Source organism: Lipotes vexillifer, unplaced genomic scaffold, assembly GCF_000442215.2.
Source record: "Lipotes vexillifer unplaced genomic scaffold, Lipotes_vexillifer_v1.1 scaffold1139, whole genome shotgun sequence".
NCBI classification, from domain to species: Eukaryota; Metazoa; Chordata; class Mammalia; order Artiodactyla; family Lipotidae; genus Lipotes; species Lipotes vexillifer.
The window spans coordinates 1,170,906-1,191,553 of record NW_006798273.1 but is presented as its reverse complement, the minus strand read 5'-3'; the positions used below and the strand labels follow the sequence as shown (position 1 = coordinate 1,191,553).

The 20,648-nt window shown below is 48.8% G+C and overlaps 1 protein-coding gene and 1 pseudogene across 1 annotated transcript; one reads left to right on the top strand and one right to left on the bottom strand.

The window, feature by feature from the left end:
• Nucleotides 1–7,314: 7,314 nt before the first annotated feature.
• LOC103076253 (60S ribosomal protein L21 pseudogene) lies at nt 7,315–10,328 on the bottom strand (annotated as a pseudogene).
• Nucleotides 10,329–10,507: 179 nt separating this feature from the next.
• Nucleotides 10,508–20,370, top strand: LOC103090559 (fumarylacetoacetate hydrolase domain-containing protein 2A). The gene is made up of 8 exons (XM_007470196.1): nt 10,508–10,674; nt 13,268–13,518; nt 14,947–15,163; nt 18,252–18,311; nt 18,509–18,671; nt 19,714–19,822; nt 19,935–20,022; nt 20,144–20,370. Exons 2-8 carry the CDS (start codon nt 13,274–13,276, stop codon nt 20,204–20,206), a joined length of 945 nt encoding a protein of 314 aa, XP_007470258.1. The 5' UTR covers nt 10,508–10,674; nt 13,268–13,273; the 3' UTR covers nt 20,207–20,370.
• The last annotated feature ends 278 nt before the right edge of the window (nt 20,371–20,648 follow it).

Here is a 20,648-nt window from a genome sequence, read left to right as displayed (position 1 = left end):
GGGGTGGGGGGGTGGGGTGGGGAGGAGGGAGGCGGGGCTGTGGGTGTCTCAGGCCCTGAGCCTGCAGGGTCAAGGGCCAGCTCTCAACTGCACCAGGGTCAAATCTCTTTGAAACAACTGTGCTGGCTGGCAGTGCAGGGCGCCTCAGCCGGCCTGAGCAACATTCTCATAGCACCAACAAGACAATTCCTTAAAAGATAACATTCCTTCTTGATCTTGTAAGGGGCCACGATGACGATGACACTTAGGTCTGGACTGTGTAAAGTGTCAATAATGTGTCATTTAACGTCCAGCCCTCTGTGTCAAAAAACTGATATAACTATGCCTTGACTTCTAATGAGTGGAACAGTTCTCAGCTTTCTGAGATGCTGTTCCGAGGTTATAATCCTCCATTTGATTCGAATAAAAGTTTTCATTTCTTTCTTAGATCGACTAAGTTTTTCACTGATATGCATGACGTAGCCGGCAGGATATCAGAGACACCTGCCAGAGGGCACCTGACGTTTACCTGGAACCAGAACCAGCATGGCCCATTGAGCCCCACCGGCTTCTCGGTACTCCTCAGGTGTTCCGGGGAGTTCTCCTAAAATCCGGATCTCGTTGTTTGAGTGATGATCCTGAAAATTTTGAGCTGCTTTGCTTAAGACTTGGAATCTTAAGGGGCACCTGTGCATTTCTTAGGTAGGACCTAGGGGGTTTGGGTAAGAGGCCCAGGGAAACATAGGTGGCTTTTTGTTAAAATGCGCTTAAATCGGAAAAAAAAATGAGTTGACATATGGTCTGAACAAAACTTTTGCTACTGAAATGAGAGGCTGAATTCTTCAGCTCTTAAGAATAAGGGAGACCCAGTCAAACCTTAAGTAAATACTGCTCATCCGGGCAGCGAGACAGAGGCTGGTAACCTAGCGCTCTGAGCACCCCTGACGGTTTTAGGCTGTCACACTGTTACCGAATTGAGTCGTATGGACCCTGCTCGGGCCCTAGCCTGGCCGAGGCTCTCTGCCTCTGCAGGGGAGGGTTCTTTTTCCCTTAGGGTTCAAGTAGGCAAATAACGAAACATAAGCTGAGACGGACATAGCACAAGCTGCATTCACTGGCCAAAGACTGGAGAAGCAGGAGCTAAGTTCACAGATCAACTTTTCCGCCACCTGGTGAGAGGGGTTTAATTTAAAAAAATAAAGCAATGGGAGGAGGGAGGAGGCTAATAATGGGAAGGCATATGCATTAGTCTACTGGGGAAGGGGCAGTGCTTTCTCCACCCCCTTTTAAGCCTTATTTGGTCCAGGTGTGTCATTTAATATGCTAAAGTAGTGAAATCAACATGTAATGAGACTCAGGGTGTGTTGGAGGTCAGATTCATCACCATCTTGTGGTCCCAGCTGGTTCCATCTGGGGTTTGTTTGTTTGTAGCTTCCTTTCTTATCTCTGGGCCCTTTAACTTAAAGGTTGACATTAACTCCTGCTAAAGGTGGGGTTGGCAGGTTCTTTTGTTTGTTTGTTTGTTTTTTTGCGGTACATGGGCCTCTCACTGCTGTGGCCTCTCCCATTGCGGAGCACAGGCTCCAGACGCGCAGGCTCAGGGGCCATGGCTCACGGGCCCAGCCGCTCCGCGGAATGTGGGATCCTCCCGGACCAGGGCACGAACCCGCGTCCCCTGCATCGGCAGGCGGACTCCCAACCACTGCGCCACCAGGGAAGCCCCAAGGGGTTGGCAGGTTTGAGCAGAGACCTGGAGCAGCTCTGGCAGCACCAGGGAGAAACCAGGCCATGTAAAAGTGTCCAACTGACCCAAGGGTAACTCCTCAGCACGCATGCAATCCACCACACTGGCCTCCAAAAGTTGTTCAGATGGTAACTCATATCTGAATTAGGCCGCAAAATTAATACTGGGAAATTGTGCCTCAAAGGCCGGACAGCTTCCATGCAAACAGCCACCTGTGGGAATACCAGCTGGATTTATATATACTTGCAAGTACTTAATTGGGAACTAAAGGAAATCGGGCCCTAAAATGGCCAAGATGGGGTTCTTTGGGCACTCCAAAACAATTCTGAGCGCACAGTTAAAGCCGGCAGTCTTCAGGATCTGCGCCTGCAGGGTCTACTGGAAACAACAGCGGTAAGTGCTTTTCACTTTTCTAAAATTAGGTTAGCAAGTAAAAATATTTGTAGGGCTAGCTCCTTGGATCCTTTGAAATTGCGAAATTGCTGAAATTTTAGGGGGCTCTCATCTTAAATTATTGTACCTTTTTAAATTGGTAGGTAGGAGACCCAAAAGGCCTCAGAATTCCAAAACGGCCTCAGTGACAGACTGGCGCAGGCTAATCAAAGATGAATGGTATAAAAGGTGCCTAAAACTCTACTGCTCCCCTCTATCTTCCTTTATTGGGGTACTCAATCTTCTGTCTGAATTGCCTTTCCACTCAGAAGACCCTATTAAATCATTACCTTTAGAAATGGAACCACCTGAGGCTGTAGGCAAATCTCTTCAGATCAAAGGCCGAACCAGGGGCCACAGTTAGTTTAAAGAACTTCTTAAACCCAGGGAGGCTCCACAAAAGTGTTTGTAAATGGATTACCAAAATGAGAGGCCACCGGTCTGAATAAACTGACCGTAGCTGAAGTTTAGAGCCTGATACAAATTTTCTTTTGAGGGAGAGGAGGCTTTCCCCTTAAGCTAAATGAGGGAAAGTAAAACATTCCAGCATAGGTGAATGGGTATGTCAGTCATTTGCCATCGTTGAGGAGGCCACCCAATTCTTTGAGGAATTAAAAACAACTATCCTGGGCTTCCCTGGTGGCGCAATGGTTGAGAGTCCGCCTGCCAATGCAGGGGACGCAGGTTCGTGCCCCGGTCCGGGAAGATCCCACATGCCGCGGAGCGGCTGGGCCCGTGAGCCATGGCTCTGAGCCTGCGCGTCCGGAGCCTGTGCTCCGCAACGGGAGAGGCCACAGCAGCGAGAGGCCCGCATACCGCAAAAAAAAAAAAAAAAACCCAAAAAACCCAACTGTCCTTGTATTACAAATGTAGTCTTTATAGGGCCAGAGGTCTGGCTCCAGAAATAATCCAAAGCCCACCAATTCTTGTATCACACTGAAGAAATTCTGTGATGAAGGTATATGTTTCTAGAGGTTATAAAATACATTCATAAGTGCCAATCAGGAAATCCTGATATGACAAACAGTTCACAATTACTTCTTGGTTTTCTCTAGGGGTTAAGGTTTTAAGGTTAAGAATTATAACGTATGTAATAATGCTACTAAAATAATCAGGGAAACATTTCAATACGCAAGGAAAATGCAAGGCGTGTTTTCAGTGGAAGGAGGGTATAAAGAATGGAAATGCATTTTGTTCTGAATTGTTGTTCCCGGGTTATAATCCTCAATTTGGCTCAAATAAAATTTTCCATTTCTTTCTTAGATCAACTGATTATTTTTTCATTGACAGATGAGTAGGAGTGAGTCAGGTAAAGGGTTGGAAGGGTGGGGAGACAGCCCTGCCCAGAATCAGGGGCTGGGTTGATGAGGCCAGAGCCTGGATCGTGGGCTCAAAAGCGGGTGAAGTGGGGAGGGCAGCAGGACGGAGACGCAGGCTGGGGGAAAGGTCCCCTGAAGGCTTCGGCCTGGTCCTGAGAACAGCAGGAAGCCACTGATAAGGGTACTGTCACATGAGTGTTTTGAAAATCCCCCTCTGAGTGAAACTGGACACCCGATTGGAGGAGGCGGAGTGGATGCAGGGAACCAGCCGAGGGGGCTGCTGATGTGGTCTGTCATCGCTGCAAAGCTGTCGTGGATTATCATCACATCCTATAGTGATTCTGGTTCAAGGTCTCTTGTGCACCTGCAATCAGACAGTGGCTGGGGAAGGAAGGGGTCATCTGATAGCTGCAGTGTTTATGGCAAATCAGGGTGGGAAGTCACCACGTCAGACACTAGGACTGTGGAGCCTGTCCATACCCTCTTCTGAGATATCTACTCTCCTTTCGAGAAACAGCTCTGGCTTGCTCTTGGGCTTTGGTAGAGACTGAACACCTAGCCATGGGCTATCAAGTGGCCATGAGGCCTGAGCTTTCCGGAGCAACCTGGGTGTTGTCAGACCCCCTACCCAGAAGGTTGGACGTGCAGCAGCAATCTGTCATCAGTGGAAGCAGTAGAGAAGAGGCTGAGCTTCAGCAGGTGTGAGAGGTACAATTAAGTTATAGTAGCAGGTGGCTCAGGTTTCTTTGAACCAACTCCAGTCACGCTGCCTCCCCTGCCTCAACCCGTGAGTGAGGCTTCCTGGGATATTCTTTAGGATCAGTTTACTGAGGATGAAAAGAGACTAAGCACAATTTAAAGATGGGTCTGCATGATATGATACTTATACCTCCCAAAAGTTATAAGCTGCAGCATGACCATTTCATCCAAGGATGACCCTGAAGGTCAATGGTAAAGAAAAATCCTCCCTGTGGATAGAACTTGGGCAGCCTATTTGATTTTCTGGAGCAGTAGATTAGCAGAAGTTTGAATCTACTGGTCATTGATTCATGATCAGTTGCTAATGGTTTGGCTTCATGGTCAAGGGCTTGGATGGAACAGGAACGGAAGATTGGAGAATTAGTCAGGGTTCACCAGAGAATAGAACCAACGCACGTAGATAGATCGAGAGATAGATAATTTTAAGAAATTGGCTTATGTGATAGTGAAGGCTTTGCATGTCCAAACTCTAATGGGGTAGGTTAGCAGGCTGGAGATTCTGGGAAGAGTTGCAGCTTGAGTTGAAAGGCCATCTGCCAGCAGAATTCCTTTTTGCTTGGGGGAGGTCAGTCTTTGTTCTATTAAGGCATTCAACTGATTGGGCAAGGCCCACCCACATTATGGAGGGCAGTGTGCTTCGCTCAGAGTCCACTGATTTAAATGTCAATTTCATCCAAAAACCACCCTCACAGAAACATCCAGAATAATTTTTTTTTTGCGGTACGTGGGCCTCTCACTGTTGTGGCCTCTCCCGTTGCGGAGCACAGGCTCCGGACGTGCAGGCTCAGCGGCCATGGCTCACGGGCCTAGCCGCTCCGTGGCATGTGGGATCTTCCCGGACCGGGGCACGAACCCGTGTCCCCTGCATCGGCAGGCGGACTCTCAACCACCGCGCCACCAGGGAAGCCCCTCTGCTGATTTTTGGTGGTTCTTTATAATATGCTAGATATGAGTTCTTTGTCAGATACGTAGTTTGCAAATCTTTTCTCCCAGTTTGTTGCTTGTTCTTTCACACTCTTAGCATCCTTTTGCAGAGCAGAAGCTTTTACTTTTGATTAAGTCTACTTCATCGATCTTTTTCTTATATTATGTTTTTGGTGAACGTCTACGAAACTTTCACCAAGATTATTGAACTAGCCTTGCATTCTTGGAATAAAGCCCACTTAGTCATGGTAGAGAATTATTTTTATATATTGCTGAATTATATTTGCTAATGCTTTGTTTTGAATCTATAAGAGATATTGGTCTGTAGTTGTCCTTTTTTTAATACTGTCTTTGTTTTTTGTTACCAGGGTAATACCAGCTTCACAAAATGAATCAAAGCGTTGTTCCTACCTCTTCTATTTTCTGGAATAGATTATGTAGAAATTGGTGTGGATTCTTTAAATATTTGGTAGGATTCTCCAGTGAAATCATCTGGAACTGGATAGTTCTTTTTCAGGAGTTTTTAAACTACAGTTTAAATTTCCTTAATAGATATAGTGTTATTCAAATAATCTATTTCATATTGGGTGAATTGTGATAGTCTGTATTTCAAGGAATTGGTCCATTTCACTGAGGTTGTCAAATTTATGTGTGTGTACTTGTTTATAGTGGCCTCTTAGTATCTTTTTGATGACTTCAGGGTCTATAGTGATATCACCTGTTTCATTCCTGATATTGGTAATTTGTGTTTTCTTCTTTTTTCCTTTGTCATTCTTGGTAGAAGTTTGTCATTTCATTGATCGTTTCAAAGAAACATCTTTTTGTTTCATTGATTTCCTCCACTATATTTCTGGTTTCTATTACATCGATTTTTTTGCGCTTTATTATTTCCTTCTTTCTGCTTGCTTTGGGTTTATTTTGCTCTTTTTCTAGGAGCTAGGAGGAGCTAAGCTTATTGATTTGAGAATGTTCCTCTTTTCTAAAATAAGAATTTGGAGCAATACATATCCTTCTGAGTACTGTCTTAGCCGTGCCCCACAAATTTTGATATGTTACTTTTCATTTTCATTAAGTCAGCCTCCATGACACCCAGGGAGGAGAGAATCCTTGTTACTGCCCAGCAGGGTGGGAGCTTCAGCTCCCACAGTGGCCCCCACTGTGGAGGGTGACCTGGCTACTGCCCAGCAGGGAGGACAGGTCAGGATCCCCACTTTCCCTTCTCTGATCCACCCCGCTCACCACTCTGACATGGGGGAAGGGTTGAGGCACTTCATTACAGCCTGGCAAGGGTGAAAATCTAGGCTCCCTACTCTGCCTTGTTGGTGGGCATGGGACCACAGTTTTTTTCTGTGTCGTCTGGCTGGAGTACAGCAGTTATTGTCTAAACTTTCTGTTTTGCTAGGCTGTCCCTTTCCTGGTCCTTTGACTCAAGAGCAGGATTTTCTTGGGGCTTTTTGTGTCTGCACCCACTGGCATTTCCAGGCTGCCAGCTTCCTCAGGACCAAGTCTGGATACATGAGAAAAAAGAACCCAGAGAACTCACTGCTGCATCATCTCACCGGTGTGCAGACCGCAGGCCAGTATGCCTTCTCATCTCCTTTTCAGAGTCTTATGTTTGTCTCGTACAGGCTTTTAGCTGTACTTAGCAGGAGAATAGAAACAAGTGTTTCTCCATTATTCTGGATACAGAAGTCCTCTGGCTGATTTTAAGATTTTCTCTTTATCACTAGTATTGAACAGCTTGATTATGCTATGCCATGGTGTAGTTTTCCTCATGTGTTTTGTGCTTGGGGGTTGCTGAGATTCTTGGATAGTGGGTTTATAGTTTTCATCAAGTTTAGAAAAGTCTTGGCCGTTATTTCTTCAAATATATATTTTTTCTGTTTCCCCTTCCCTCTCCTTCACTTCAGGAATACAATTTCACATATATTAAGTGGTTTGGATTTTCCCCACAGCTCACTGATGGTCTTTTCATCATGTTTAGATCATATTTTACTCTATTTCACTTTGGATACTTCCTAGTGCTATGTTTTCCCTTTTTTAAGAAAAAAGTTTGCTGGAAACACTTCTTTGGGGGAGGAGACACCACACTTCTCAATTAAGAGAAACATTTTTACAGTCCGGAGATCTTTTTTTTTTTTTTTTTTTCAATACCTATTACGCCAAGAATTTATAGGGAATGGGTTCCAACAGCTCAGGCTCCTTTCCACGGTTCTCACAGGTGCAGAACCAATGCCTGCATTTCTCTGGGTGGAGCCACCTGGGTTTCAGTTGAGCCCAAGTACCTTTTGCTCTGGCTGCCTTCTTTTTTCTGATCATTTTCCTTCACATGTTTCAGGAAGCTGTGGCAGCTCTTAGAGTGCTTAACATGCTCAATATGTACATTAATTTTCTTGGCAAGACTCTTGCCCTCGTTTGTTTGCAACAATGCTGGCAGCATGTTGGGAACACACCATAGACTCTTCCCGTTTTGCCGTGGGAACAGCGGTGGGCTTTTCTTTTCGAGTAGTGCCGATTCCCTTGATGTCAACATCACCTTTCTTGTAGATTCACATGTATGTGGCCAAAGGAACAACTCCATGTCTTCTAAAAGGCCTAGAGAACATTTATCTATCGGGAGCCTCTCCTCTTTCCTTTTGTGTGGTCATTTTGGCAAATTATCAGAAGATAGAGGTGCCAGCCCAAAAGCTAGCACTATGTTTCCAAATTCACTAATCTTTTCTTCTGCAGTGTTAAATCTACCATTAATCCATCTAGTGTATTTTTCATCTCAGATATTGCAGTTTACATCAATAGAAGTTTGGTTTGGGTCTTTTTTTTTTAACTCCCCTGTCTCTACTTTTTAAAAAATATTTATTTATTTATTTTGGCTGCGCCGGGTCTTATTTGCACGTGCAGGATCTTTGTTAAGACATGCAGGATCTTTAGTTGCGGCATGTGGGCTCTTAGTTGCGGCATGCAGGATCTAGTTCCCTGACCAGGGATCGAACCTGGGTCCCCTGCATTGGGAGCATGGAGTTTTAACCACTGGACCACCGGGGAAGTCCCTCTACTTAACATTTGAACACATGGAGTACAGTTATAAAAAACTGTTATAATGTCCTTGTCGGTTAATCCTAACATCTGTCAGTTTTGAGTTGGATTAAATTGCTTTACTATTCTGAGTCATGTTTTCCTGCTTCTTTCCAAGCTGGGTAATCTTTGATTAGATATCAGATCTCGTGAAGTTTACCTTGTTGGATGCTACATATATTTTTTAAGTTTTCTATAAACATGATTGAGCTTGGTCTGTGATGTACTTAAGTTACTTGGAGACAAGTTTGATTCTTTTGTGTTTTGATTTTACGATTTGTCAGGCAGGACTGGAGCATTGTTTAGTCTGGGCTCATTATTCCCCATTACGGAGGCAAGATCTCTATGAGTTCTTTGCTCAATATTCCATGAATTCTGCGTCTTTCCAGTCAGACTAGTGGGAAGAGGCACTGTTCCTGGCCCTGTCAATCTCTTAACACTGTTCCCTCTAATTCTTTCTGATGAATCTTTCCCTGGTCTCAGGTCGTTGCCTCACAGGCATGCACTGCTCAGCACTGTGCTGAATACTCGAGGGGGAACATCTGCAGATCTGTGTTCCCTTTCTGCCCAGGTCTCCTGTCTAGTACTCTGTCCTGTCTAGCTTCCTTGGTCTCACCAGGCCCTCAGATCCATTGCTGCAACTTATGGGGAATGCTGGCTTCACCTCAGTTCCCCCCTCTGTGCCGTGGGAGAGGAAACTCTCTCAAAGCATTGGGGAACCGCAGGGCTCGTCTCATTTGTTTCATGTCTGAGGTCACTGTTCTTCATTGCCTGAGGTCCGATTTCTTGAAAACCATTGTTTTGCATATGTCGTCTGAGTTTTTTGGTTGTTTCATGAAGGAGGGTAAATCCTATCCATTACTCCATCTTGTCCAGGACGGAAGTCCTCTCTTCTTGGCGTTTAGAAAGCATAGTTCCCAGACCTCTGCCTAAGTTATGTGTTCCTCTCACTGTTTCCCTTCAATCTCTCTGGCTGATCCTTACAAATCTCCTGACTAGGGGTTACGCCAGGCTCTCTTTAGCACGTTCCCTTGATGACACTCACACCCCAGGTTCCATTTATGTCTCTATGCTGACCTCTATCTTCAAGCCAGACAAGAGCGGAAGCTCCAGATCCGTGTCTCCAATGGCCCACCCTGCAGAGTCCCCTTGAATGTCCCATGGGCGCACTAAATACAACCCATCCAACACTAAGCTCACCATCCTCCCCCCAGACTTGCTGCCTCTCCAGAACCCGTCTCCATGAATGGCACTGCCATCTACCAGGCCAGAGACCTATGAGTCTGCCTTGCACCTCCTTCCACCTTACTCCCACCTCCTGTCATCACTGAGGGCCATCAGTTCTGCCTTCTAAACATCTCTGGACTTTCACCATCTCTGCCGCACACCAAACCACCACTGCTCTCAGCTGCACCTCTCTTAACCCAGACACCTTTCCTTGAGCAAAACTTCTCAAGTGCAAGTCTAACCACGGCCCCCCCCACACCCCCACCCACCCCCCCCGCTCAGTGAGGACCTTCCAGTGGCCTCCTGTGTGCTTAGATAAGGTTCAAACTCCTTTCTGGGGCAAATAAAGCCCTTGATGATCTGCTCCTTGATTAAGTCTTGGGCTTCTTGCCCAGGGCCCCTCGTATGTCTTTATGCCTGGAGAGCTGGATTGTAACTGTTTAATTAAACCACCTCTCCACTAGAATGCCTGTTTTCTAACGATGAAGGTTATGCCTCCTACTACCCTGCGCACAGTCCATATAGTGCGTAAGAAGACAGGGCTGTAAAAGGCTGTAATTTTGCTTAAGAATGCCATCTTAAGCAAAATACTTCCGGCCGCAGGTTCCCCATATGTAAAATCGGTGCAATCATCACTCCTCTCTTCTCTGATATGGCACAATCAGTACACAAAAAGAGCTGGCTTTGTCAACCAGGGCGCCAGAATTTGGTCTCCACACATTTCGCTCAACCATCAGAGCAGGGCCTGGCCCAGATGCTGGGCCCGACGCGGGCGAGGCCAGCGAGGCGCCCAGGGCGCAAAATGTCAGGAAGCACCCCCTTTCGGGTTCATGCAAGCGCCCGCCGCCCCCAAAGCGAGTGCCTTCGGGCATGTGGCGTCCGGGACATCCGGCTGGCTTCGCCGGCTTCGGGGTCCGTACCCACAGGTCTGCTGGAACGCGAGAGAGACTACCCACCCTCGGGCTCTGGGCCCGCCCCCTCTGCGACTTGGCTTCCGGCACCGAACTAGACGCCCCGCTATTGGCCGTTGTCCCGTGACGTCACCAGGGAGCGCCCGCCTCTGCTGACGCCTTATTTAGAGGAGCCGCGCGGCGCCCAGCGACGCAGTGTTAGAACTCCCGGCAGGTCGTGGTCTCTGGGACGTTGTACCTGTGCTCAGGCGCTCGGTGACCTTGGCCTCTGGCCCGCGAGTCCTATCCCGACAGCACAGGGCGCCAGGTAGGTTAGGTTTAGGCCAGACGGTGGGGTGCACCGGGCCTCAGCCTTCCTCCGGGCCTCCGGCTGAGGGCAGAACTGGGCTCTGGTGCCCGGCCTCTCCGACCACACGGACTGGGCTGGCGGGCCCTCTTGGGCGCCCACTGAGTGCAGGGGATGGAGCTGGGCATACAGGGGAAGTGGGGGACTGGCACAGGGGCCCAGGCGAGTGGATGGTGGGACGCGGTCCCAGGTGCAAACCTTTGTCTCGCCTGCGCCGTTGCCGCTCCATGTCCCTGCCTCTTTGCTTAGGTACCCTTTTCCAGAGTTGGATTGAGCTCAGGCTCTGCGGCACAGTGGTTCCCGCAGGAGCAGCGGGGCCACTTTCAGATACCTCGGCAGGTGACTTCACCTCCTTCAGCCTCAGTGCCCCTTCTGTAAAATGGGGCGCTCAGCCTGAGGGGATTGCTAGAGGGCAGAATGAGAACCTGCAGGGGCCTGTCATGTGGGAAGGGCAGTCAGTAGGACCTGCGGTTATCTGGGAGAGCAGGTGACCAGCCTTATCCCTGAGGCAGTAGCCAGCAGGAGATCGAGTTTCCCGGGGCATGCAGGGTGTCGTTGGGCCTCCAGATTTCCTGTTGGAGGTTCCTACTTCTCACCACCACCTCAGGGCTAAAGTGTCCAACTCCTCACCTGGACTTGGATTCAAGTCCCAGTTCTTTCCTGTCCTTAGGAACTTGGGCAAATCCCTTAACCTCTTCGAGCCTTAGTTTTTTCATCTGTGAAATCGGACCAACAGCTCCTACCGTCCACAGCTGTCAAGAGAATTAAATCAGCCATTGTAGGTAAAACAAAGTAACACATGGCATTCAGTGGGATAATAATCTTAGTGTGTGGAGTATATGAGTGCATACACTTTAGCTTGAACAGCCCCTGACAGTGGCATGGTTGGTGCTTGTGTAAGACAGGAGGGTGGGAGGTTCAGAACTCCTGGTTTTCTGGTTAAACTCATCGGCCAGCACAGCGATCAGATCATTGACCTGGATCTAATGAGTGTTTAACTGAACAAGGCAGATGGAATCATCAGAGAACCAGGAGTCTGGGATGACCTCCACGTGTTTGAGCATAAAGGGCTACTTTTACTTTTTATTTTATTTGTTTTTGGCTGCATTGGGTCTTCGTTGCTGCGTGCGGGCTTTCTCTAGTTGTGGCGAGCGGGGGCTACTCTTCGTTGCGGTGTGCGGGCTTCTCGTTGCGGTGGTTTCTCTTGTTGCGGAGCACTGTCGCTAGGCGCGCGGGCTTCAGTAGTTGTGGCACGTGGGCTCAGTAGTTGTGGCCCACAGGCCCTAGAGCGCGGGCTCAGTAGTTGTGGCGCACGGGCTTAGTTGCTCTGCGGCATGTGGGATCTTCCCGGACCAGGGCTTGAACCCGTGTCCCCTGCATTGGCAGGCGGGTTCTTAACCTCTGTGCCACCAGGGAATCCCTAAAAGTCTACTTTTAAAGGCAAGGAACCATGAAGAGGAGGGACTGTTGGGGTGGAGGCCAGACTCAGAAACAAAAGAAGAGAATGGGGTTTGTCTTTGCGTGGAGCCTAGAGCTCAAAATGGGACCTGAGCCTTGTTGATACTTTCTAAGTGATTTGAGGAGGAAGGCACAGCTACCCCTCCTGAGGCTGACAATCACCAAGCTTTCCCAAGTAGTGAAAAGTCAAGCCCCTGCTTCTGGCATTTGATCACTGAACAGAGAGTAGCTGAGAGCCTTCTGTGTGGCAGGCACAGTGCTAGGCACTATGGACTTGGCAGCAAAAGAGACAGTTGTGGCCCCAGAACCCAGAGGGGAGACATGCCTGTGTTGCCTGTCAGGCATAGACCCCGCCCTCTGTCTGCAGCCTCTTTCCTAGGGCAGCCTGTACTCCAGCACAGGAGCCACTAAATAATTACTGCCTGGAGAGGCAGGCAGGGTCTGCTCCTAAAAGGCTGCGACAGCCTGGAAGGGGTTCTGGCTTGGTCATGTGAGCAGTGGAAAGCATTTTAAGTAGGAGGGTAACAGGATCAAATTGGCATTTAAAAAACTACCTGTGGCAGCTGTGAAGCCAGTTTCACCTGTGATCTCTTGCTCATGCTGGGCCCCACTCTTAACTAATTCCTAGCCCTGCTCATTTTAGCGCAGCCCACACTTCCTCAAGAAACTAGACAAAGACAGGGCCCTTGATCTACACAGCAGCAGTCCCAATTGCAGAATCCTACTTAACGGCATCCGTTGTTAACATCAGTCTCCCCTGTGGGCAGGATGGCAGGGCTGAGTGTGTCTGACCTACAGTGTCTGCCCGGTGCCCCAGTGGCGCCAGCTGCAGTCTGAGCTTCCAGAAAGCACTGGTTGACGGAGGGCTGGAACCCCTGGGACCTTAGCTCAGTGGCTGGCATGGAGTAGTTGCTTCGCTAGAAATGTTTCATTTGAAACATGTGAAATACGTGCAAACCTGGACCACTTCCCATGTGGTGAGCCAGGAGTGGCTCATGGGGCAAAAGGACTTGGGCTGCAGCTTGAGGAGCTTCGGGAACCCCAGTGATGGTTTCGGACTGTCTCCATCCCCTAGGACCCACTTTTTTCTCCATAGGCTCCGATGCTGGTCTCTGGTAGAAGAAGGTGGCTCACAGCTCTGCTGCAGGCTCAGCGTTGGCCCTTTCAGCCCTCCAGAGACATGAGATTGGTGCAGTTCCGGGCACCCCACCTGACGGGACCTCATCTGGGCCTGGAGTCAGGGAATGGTGGAGGTGTCATCAACCTCAGCGCCTTTGACCCCACACTGCCCAAGACGATGATAGAGTTCCTGGGGCAGGGAGAGGCCGCTCTCTCAGTGGCAAAGAGGTAAATCAGCAGGCAGCAGTGCCCTGCCGCAGCTGCCCCATTCCCCCTCCCTCCTCCCACCCGCCTCCTCTTTTGCAACCCAGCCTTCGTTTCTCACCTGTTCTCTTAGTGAAGAGCCTTAGAAATCTTTTATGACAACATCCTCAGTTTACAGAGGGGGAAACCGAGGCCCAAGGAGGATGATTGACCATGCGAAGGCCACACACTTGGTGGTGGAGCCAGAATTCTACTTTGTCACACTGCCTTTCCTGGGAGATTAAGTTCCTGCTTGCCTGAGGGGCTGGAACCTGGGATCCTAAGAGGCATCTTGGAAAGCTCATTAGGAGAGAGGACTGCAAAGAGGTTCTTAAAGATGGTTCTTGGGTTTGGGCTAGATTAGGTAGGGGCCTCCCTGAAGCCAGGAGTCCTGTGGAATCTGGTCTAAAGGTGTTGATGAACAGTAAATTAAAAACCACTTTGAGGGGACTTCCCTGGCGGTCCAGTGGTTAAGACTCTGCGCTTCCACTGCAGGGGGCGAGGGTTTGATCTCTGGTCGGGGAACTAAGAGCCCACATGCCGCGTGGTGTGGCAAAAAAAACCCTCAAAACAAAAAACCACTTTGAGGTGTCATTTTCACCTATTTAGCTGCCCAAAATACAGATGTTTGACAGCATACAGTGTTGGTGACAGTATTTTCCCGACTTTCATATTCTCGCGAGGTGAGAAACTACTCCTGTGTCCCTCATAAGAGAACCGGCTGCATCTCTGCTGTGCAGTAACAGGCAGCCATACGAAAGTGCAGAAGCTGTATACTGTTATGGTGAGATCTCTAAAATATATATATTTTTAAAAGGTATATATAATTGTGCTATCATTTGCATAAAAAAAGATGGGAGGGCTTCCCTGGTGGCGCAGTGGTTGAGAGTCCGCCTGCCGACGCAGGGGACACGGGTTCGTGCCCCTGTCCGGGAAGATCCCACATGCCGCGGAGCGGCTGGGCCCGTGAGCCATGGCCGCTGAGCCTGCGTGTCCGGAGCCTGTGCTCCGCAACGGGAGGGGCCACAGCAGTGAGAGGCCCGCGTACCGCAAAAAAAAAAAAAAAAAAAGCTGGGAGAAGAGTATACATAGAGTGGCTGTGAAGAGCTGCATAGGACACAGTGGTTGTGTCCAGGGCTGGGGCAGGGTGACTAGGAGCAGGTGTAGAAGAGAGGCCTCTCCATTATCCCCATTTGCACCTTTTGAATTCTCTTACATGGACATGTATTACCTAATGGGGGAGAGGAAATCAACACTGGCTAAATGTAAACAGTGCTCTGATATCAAAGGACAGTAACTGGGCTTGATTTTTCTGCTGACTCTGATGGTTGATCTAGAAAATACATTTTAAAAACTTGTAGCTGCTGCAGGACCTCCCCAGAGTGCCCCTCTCTCCTGCTCTGGTCTCTGCAGAGCCCTGGCTGCCCAGTTGCCAGTCCTACCACGGTCAGAAGTGACATTCCTGGCCCCAGTTACACGGCCGGACAAGGTGGTGTGCGTGGGCATGAACTATGTGGACCACTGCAAAGAGCAGAACGTGCCTGTGCCCAAGGAGCCCATCATCTTCAGCAAGTTTTCCAGCTCCATCGTGGGGCCCTACGACGAGGTCGTCCTCCCTCCTGAGAGCCAGGTTGGTGCCTCCCCACTGTGCACCCGAGTCACTGGGGCCCGTCACACAGGTGCTCAGCCTCTAGCCTAAAGGAACCACCTGTTGCTCATTAGTGCATTAAACAGAAACTCCAGGGGATTATACAGTAATAAGACTGCTCTCAGGGGGTGGGGGGGGGAGAAGTTAATTTATATCTTTCCTGACTACAAAAGTAATATACTTGCATTATAGAAAATTAATAAAATACAGATAAACATAAAGAAAAGTCACCCATGTTCCCACTGCCCAGGGCTTTTGCAACATTTAGGTTTTGCTGTATATCTTCCCAGTGTTTTTCTGTTCCTGTTTCTATTTATACTGTACATATGCCTACCATTTACTTAAGTCTCCAGCAAGAACATTTTTCGTGCCATTAAATATTCTCCCCTGACATTTTTTAGGTTACTGCTTAGTTTTCTGTTGTATCAATGGCCATAATTTATTCAGTAGTCCTCATATTGCTAGATAGGTTGTTTCCAGTTTTTAGCTTTTATAAGTAGTGTTGCAGTGAACCTCCTTATAGAAAAGACTGCACATCCATGAATGTGTGATTATTTCCTTTGAATAAACTCTTAGAATTTGAATGTCTTTGTTAGAGTGTAGGCAGGGTTTCAAAAATCAGCCAAAGTGACCTTAAGAAAAGTTGCAAAAGCAATTTACATGTCTACCAGCAGTGTATGTACCCCCACTAATACTTTCAAATTTTTAGTTTAGGAATATTTTGGAAATTACAGGAAAGTTGAAAAAAAGTACAGTGACTCCCCACAGACTCTTCACCTGGATTCGCTGTTAACACTCTGCCGTATTTGCCTTTCCTCTCCCTCCTCCTTCCCCCCCCTTCCTCTCCTTCCCTCACGTCCCACAGGCGCGCACACTGTTTTTGGAGGGGGAGTGGGAAGAACCTTTGAAAGTAAGTTATAGACATTAAGACAGTTCACTCGTAGACTTCAACATGCATCTCCTAAGAATAAGGACAGTGTCCTCCATGACCATAATACCATTATCACAACTAAGAAAGTTAACATGAGTAATATCTAATATACAGTCCAATTGGGAATATTCCCCATTGCCCCCAAAGATGACTTTTAATTTGGGTCCTGTTTTGTTTTTTGGTTTTGGTCCAAGATCAGTCAAGGTCATACATTGTATTTGGTTATGTCTCTTTAGTGCCTTTTATCTAGAACAGGGATCCACAGACTTTTTCTCAAAGGGCCAGTTAGTAAGTATTAGGCTTTGAGTGCCAAATAGTGTCTTTTGCAACAGTTCAGCTTTGCCATTGTGAAGTATGAAAGCTGCATAGCTGATACGTGAATGAATGAACATGGCTGTGTTCCAGGAAAATTTTGTGTACGGTAACAGACAGCAAACAAGCAAGGATTTGGTCTGTGGGCCATCGCGTGCCTACCCCTGATCTCAAGCAGTTTTTCCCCCTGCCCTTTTTTATCTTTAATGACATTTTTTGAAGAAACCAGGCAAGTTGTCTCATAGCATGTCTCACACTCTGGATTTGTCTGGTTGGTTCCTCATCATTAGATTCAGGTTAAACATTTTTGTCAAGTTCTACACAGGTGTCTTAACCTGTTCAGGCTGCTATTACAAAGTACAGAATGGATGGATGGATGGCTTATAAACAAGGCATTTAATTCTCACAGTTCTGGAGTCGAGGAAGTCCAAGATCAAGGTGCCAACAGATTTGGTGCCTGGTGAGGGCCCACTTCCTGGTCCATAGACGACTGTCTCTTCACTATGTCCTCACGTGGTAGAAGGGAGCTCTCTGGGATCTCTTTTTGTAAGGGCACTAATCCTCTTCATGGAGGCTCTACCCTCATGACCTAATCACCTCTCAAAGGTCTCACCTCCTAATACCATCACCTTGGGGGTTAGGTTTCAGTATATGAATTGGGGGGTGGGGGGGTGGGACACAAACATTCAGTCTGTAGCAACAGGTGTGTACTTGTATTGCATCCCACTGGGAGACTCTTGTCGGGCCCTAAAGTTTGATCCCTTAGTTTACTTGATGCTCACGTGACCTCTGCATTGTAAAGGTACATTTCACTGTGGTAATCAGTAAACAATCTGCAGGGTACACATTGAAACCATGTGACTATCTTATTGCCTCACAATTTTTCATCCAGGGATCATCTGGTCATCCTTACCTGAATCCATTATTGCAGTAAGGGTTAGAAAAGGGTGATTTTTTCTGTCTGTGTACTTTTATTAGCTGGTACTCTGAAGAAACACTGCTTCCCTCCTTTTTTTTTTTTTTTTTTTTTTTAACCCATGTCCCTTTAGTATCACTGTAAATTCCTGATTTTTAGTTTTATTCAGTATGTCATAGTCCATCATTTACATTCTTTTTGATACTCAAAGGGTCTTAATTTGGCCAGTGAGGGCCTTCAGGATGGCCCCCATTTCTGTCACTTTCTGAGTACTTTCTTGCTATGGCCAAGCTATTGCAGGCTCGTCTTGTACTCTCTGTCTCAGACTTGGAATTAGCCATTTCCCCAAGGAACCCAGTTCTTTTTTGTGTTTCTGGTTGTTACTGTTAGAAAGAGCAGTCAGTTTGGAAGGCTAAATTGTTACCTATTTTATAGGGCACTTTGTGGTTTATGGAAAGGGCTGAGCATGTTTTCCTTTTTGTGGCCATGTATATATTTCTTTTTGTGAATTGCTTATTCAAGCCTTTGGCCCACATTTATTTTGGCATGTCGATCTTTTTCTTGTTATTATCTGAGTTAGTGCGTTAAAGCATTTAGAGTACAGCCTGGACACAGTAGGGTTAGCTGTTGTTACTCGGTATTCATCCTTTTCCCGGACAAACGCTGCTCTTCTGCAGTCGCTCGGAGAGCTCTGCCTGCCTCTAGGGGTGCTGCCTGCCACTGCCCCGTTGATGGGTCTGCACGTGATCCCTCCCCTACTGTTCACTCCACTCTGGCTCGAGGTCTTACAAATGGGGGCCGGCAGCCAACCCCACTGTTAAGAGGCCCTGGCCCTGAGGCAGTGTGTAGCCCGTCGGCAGAGGAGCGGGGCCCAGAGCCCGGCAGCTCACTGCTCCTTTCCCACTCTACAGGAGGTGGACTGGGAGGTGGAGCTGGCTGTGATCATTGGAAAGAAAGGCAAGCACGTCAAGGTGAGTTGGAAAGGGCAGTGCCACCTGTCCCTGGCATTGGGAGGTGGTGGGCATCTACCTGCTCCTGACCCTGCCTTGCCTCTCATCCACCACCTCTGGCCACTAACGTGGGACCAAGGCTTTGAGATCCTTTGTTACAGGGGTTGGTGTCATCATGATTTAACCTCCAATCTGGCCAAACCCCCTGCCCCCCATAGGCCACAGATGCCATGGCCCATGTGGCTGGCTTCACTGTGGCACATGACGTGAGCGCTCGCGACTGGCAAATGAGACGCAATGGAAAGCAGTGGCTGCTGGGAAAAACCTTTGACACCTTCTGCCCCCTGGGCCCTGCCTTGGTGACCAAGGACAGTGTAGCAGGTAGGTCTCTGACAGCCCACTTGGTGACTCCTGTTGCTCTTAGATACATCAGTGAAGAGAAAGCAGCTTTCTGGGAAATGGGAGTGAGGGGTATGGCTCCACATGGGCCCCCTATCCCCAGCTGCCCTTTCGTTGATTGCTTATATTAGAGCAAATCTCTCAACGTGGGCCATGAGTTCTCCACTGGGCCTCACCCTGTCCCCTCACCCCATAGAGAGCCGCAATTGCAGAGGTGGTGAACCTGCATTCATGCAGTGAATGACAAAGCAGTGCTCTCAGGATGGGTGGGTCAGGCTTCCTCTAGCTGCCACCATCTGGGAGAGTCTTTAAGATGGAAAGAAGCAGAGCTGGCCTTTGAGCATCACAGAGGACGGCTGTTCCAGAGCCCCCTGCACCTTCACCATCACGGTGCCCTTACTGCTTGTAGCTGCTGCTGCCTGCCTACACAGTGGCTGAGTGAGGTCCGGTGAGAGCCAGGAAGAGAGACGGTGCTTAAGCAGACAGAGCACAGCCATCTGGGTTGGGGCCACGTCCATGCAGTTCAGCCTCACGCCACCCCGTGCAGTCAGTCATCAGAGAAGTTAAATGCTGATCCCTGGGGGGTGTGTTTGTGAATGTGTAAAACACCGAAAAGTTAAAAGTACTATCGGGACAGTATTACAGGTGAGCCTTCAGGTGCAGGAGTCTTCACTACTCCTGCTTGTGCCAAGTCAGCCTCTGCTGTGGGTAGACATCTGTTTCCTAAGGCAGAAACAGCCATTTTTCTCTCCTCCTTGAGAGTGTGGAACATCCCCTCCTTAACCCACCCAAGGGACCACTGGCAGGCACTCTGCTCTGTGGTGGATACAGGGAGGCCTGAGGAGGCCAGTGTCCACACACAGTTCCAGGGTAGGGAGTGCCAGGACGAAGCACAGGGAGTCCAGCACACAACCCTCTCACCTGGTGAGTCACAAGATCTCCTTGTGCTTTTCATTTTCTAGCTGATTGGGAGGGGTTTGAGGGAAAGAAGGGAGAACCCCAAAGTGTTGTTTTTGCATTTCAGATCCACACGACTTAAAGATCTGCTGCCGAGTGAATGGGGAGGTGGTCCAGAGTAGCAACACCAACCAGATGGTGTTTAAGACAGAAGAGCTAATAGCCTGGGTCTCCCAGTAAGTGGGATGGAGCCCTGCCCCCCAACACCCACCTGGAGGCTAAACCGAGCGCTCCATGGCAGGCTATAGCCGCCTCGGCCCCTGGTCTCACCTGGCCCTTTTGCCCTAGGTTCGTCACTCTTTTCCCAGGGGACGTCATCCTGACCGGGACCCCCCCAGGGGTTGGTGTATTCAGAAAACCTCCTGTCTTTCTCAAGGTCGGTTGGCTAAACGAGGAAAGGAAGAAGGCCCGGCAGGGTGGGCTCAGACTTGAGAAATCCAGGCCTGTGTATGTGCCACACCCAAGGACTGACCGTCTCACGGCCCCCTCTGTTGCAGAAGGGCGATGAAGTCCAGTGTGAGATCGAGGAACTAGGTGTCATCGTCAACAAGGTGGTGTGACGGCCTCTACCGCGGGCCGTGGACTTACGCCGAGGTGGCGGCATCTGTTCCCACTGAGCCCAGCACAGGGAGAGGCCCAGTGCCAGCCCCGCTGAGTAGCTCCTCTTCCAGGTAGACGGGGAGGAGACGGTGCTCTCCCCCTCAATAAACTTCTTTTTGGCTTCCTTTAGGATTTGCTTCAAGGGGTGAGATGGATGGGGCATTCTCACGCAGTGGGGAAGGAAAGAGCAAATACCCAGAGTCACACGGAAAAGAAAGACACTGCTGAGCTTGGGAAAAGAGGACTCATCCAGTCCTCTCGTTTATCACACCAGAGGACGCAGAAAGCAAGAGATGGCGAGGGGCAGTCAGCCCTCCAAGATGTTATAGTCCAGCTGAGGGTTTGCAGCTCCTCCCAGGCCAGCCTTCTGGCTCCAGGGCACAGCTGTTGGGGGGGGGGGGG

Coding starts and splice junctions, on each gene's coding strand:
- LOC103090559 (XM_007470196.1), top strand. CDS start 13,274: ATGCTGGTCTCTGGTAGAAGAAGGTGGCTCACAGCTCTGCTGCAGGCT. Junction 15,164..18,251: donor TCCTCCCTCCTGAGAGCCAG/GTTGGTGCCTCC, acceptor CCCACTCTACAG/GAGGTGGACTGGGAGGTGGA. Junction 18,312..18,508: donor AGAAAGGCAAGCACGTCAAG/GTGAGTTGGAAA, acceptor TGCCCCCCATAG/GCCACAGATGCCATGGCCCA.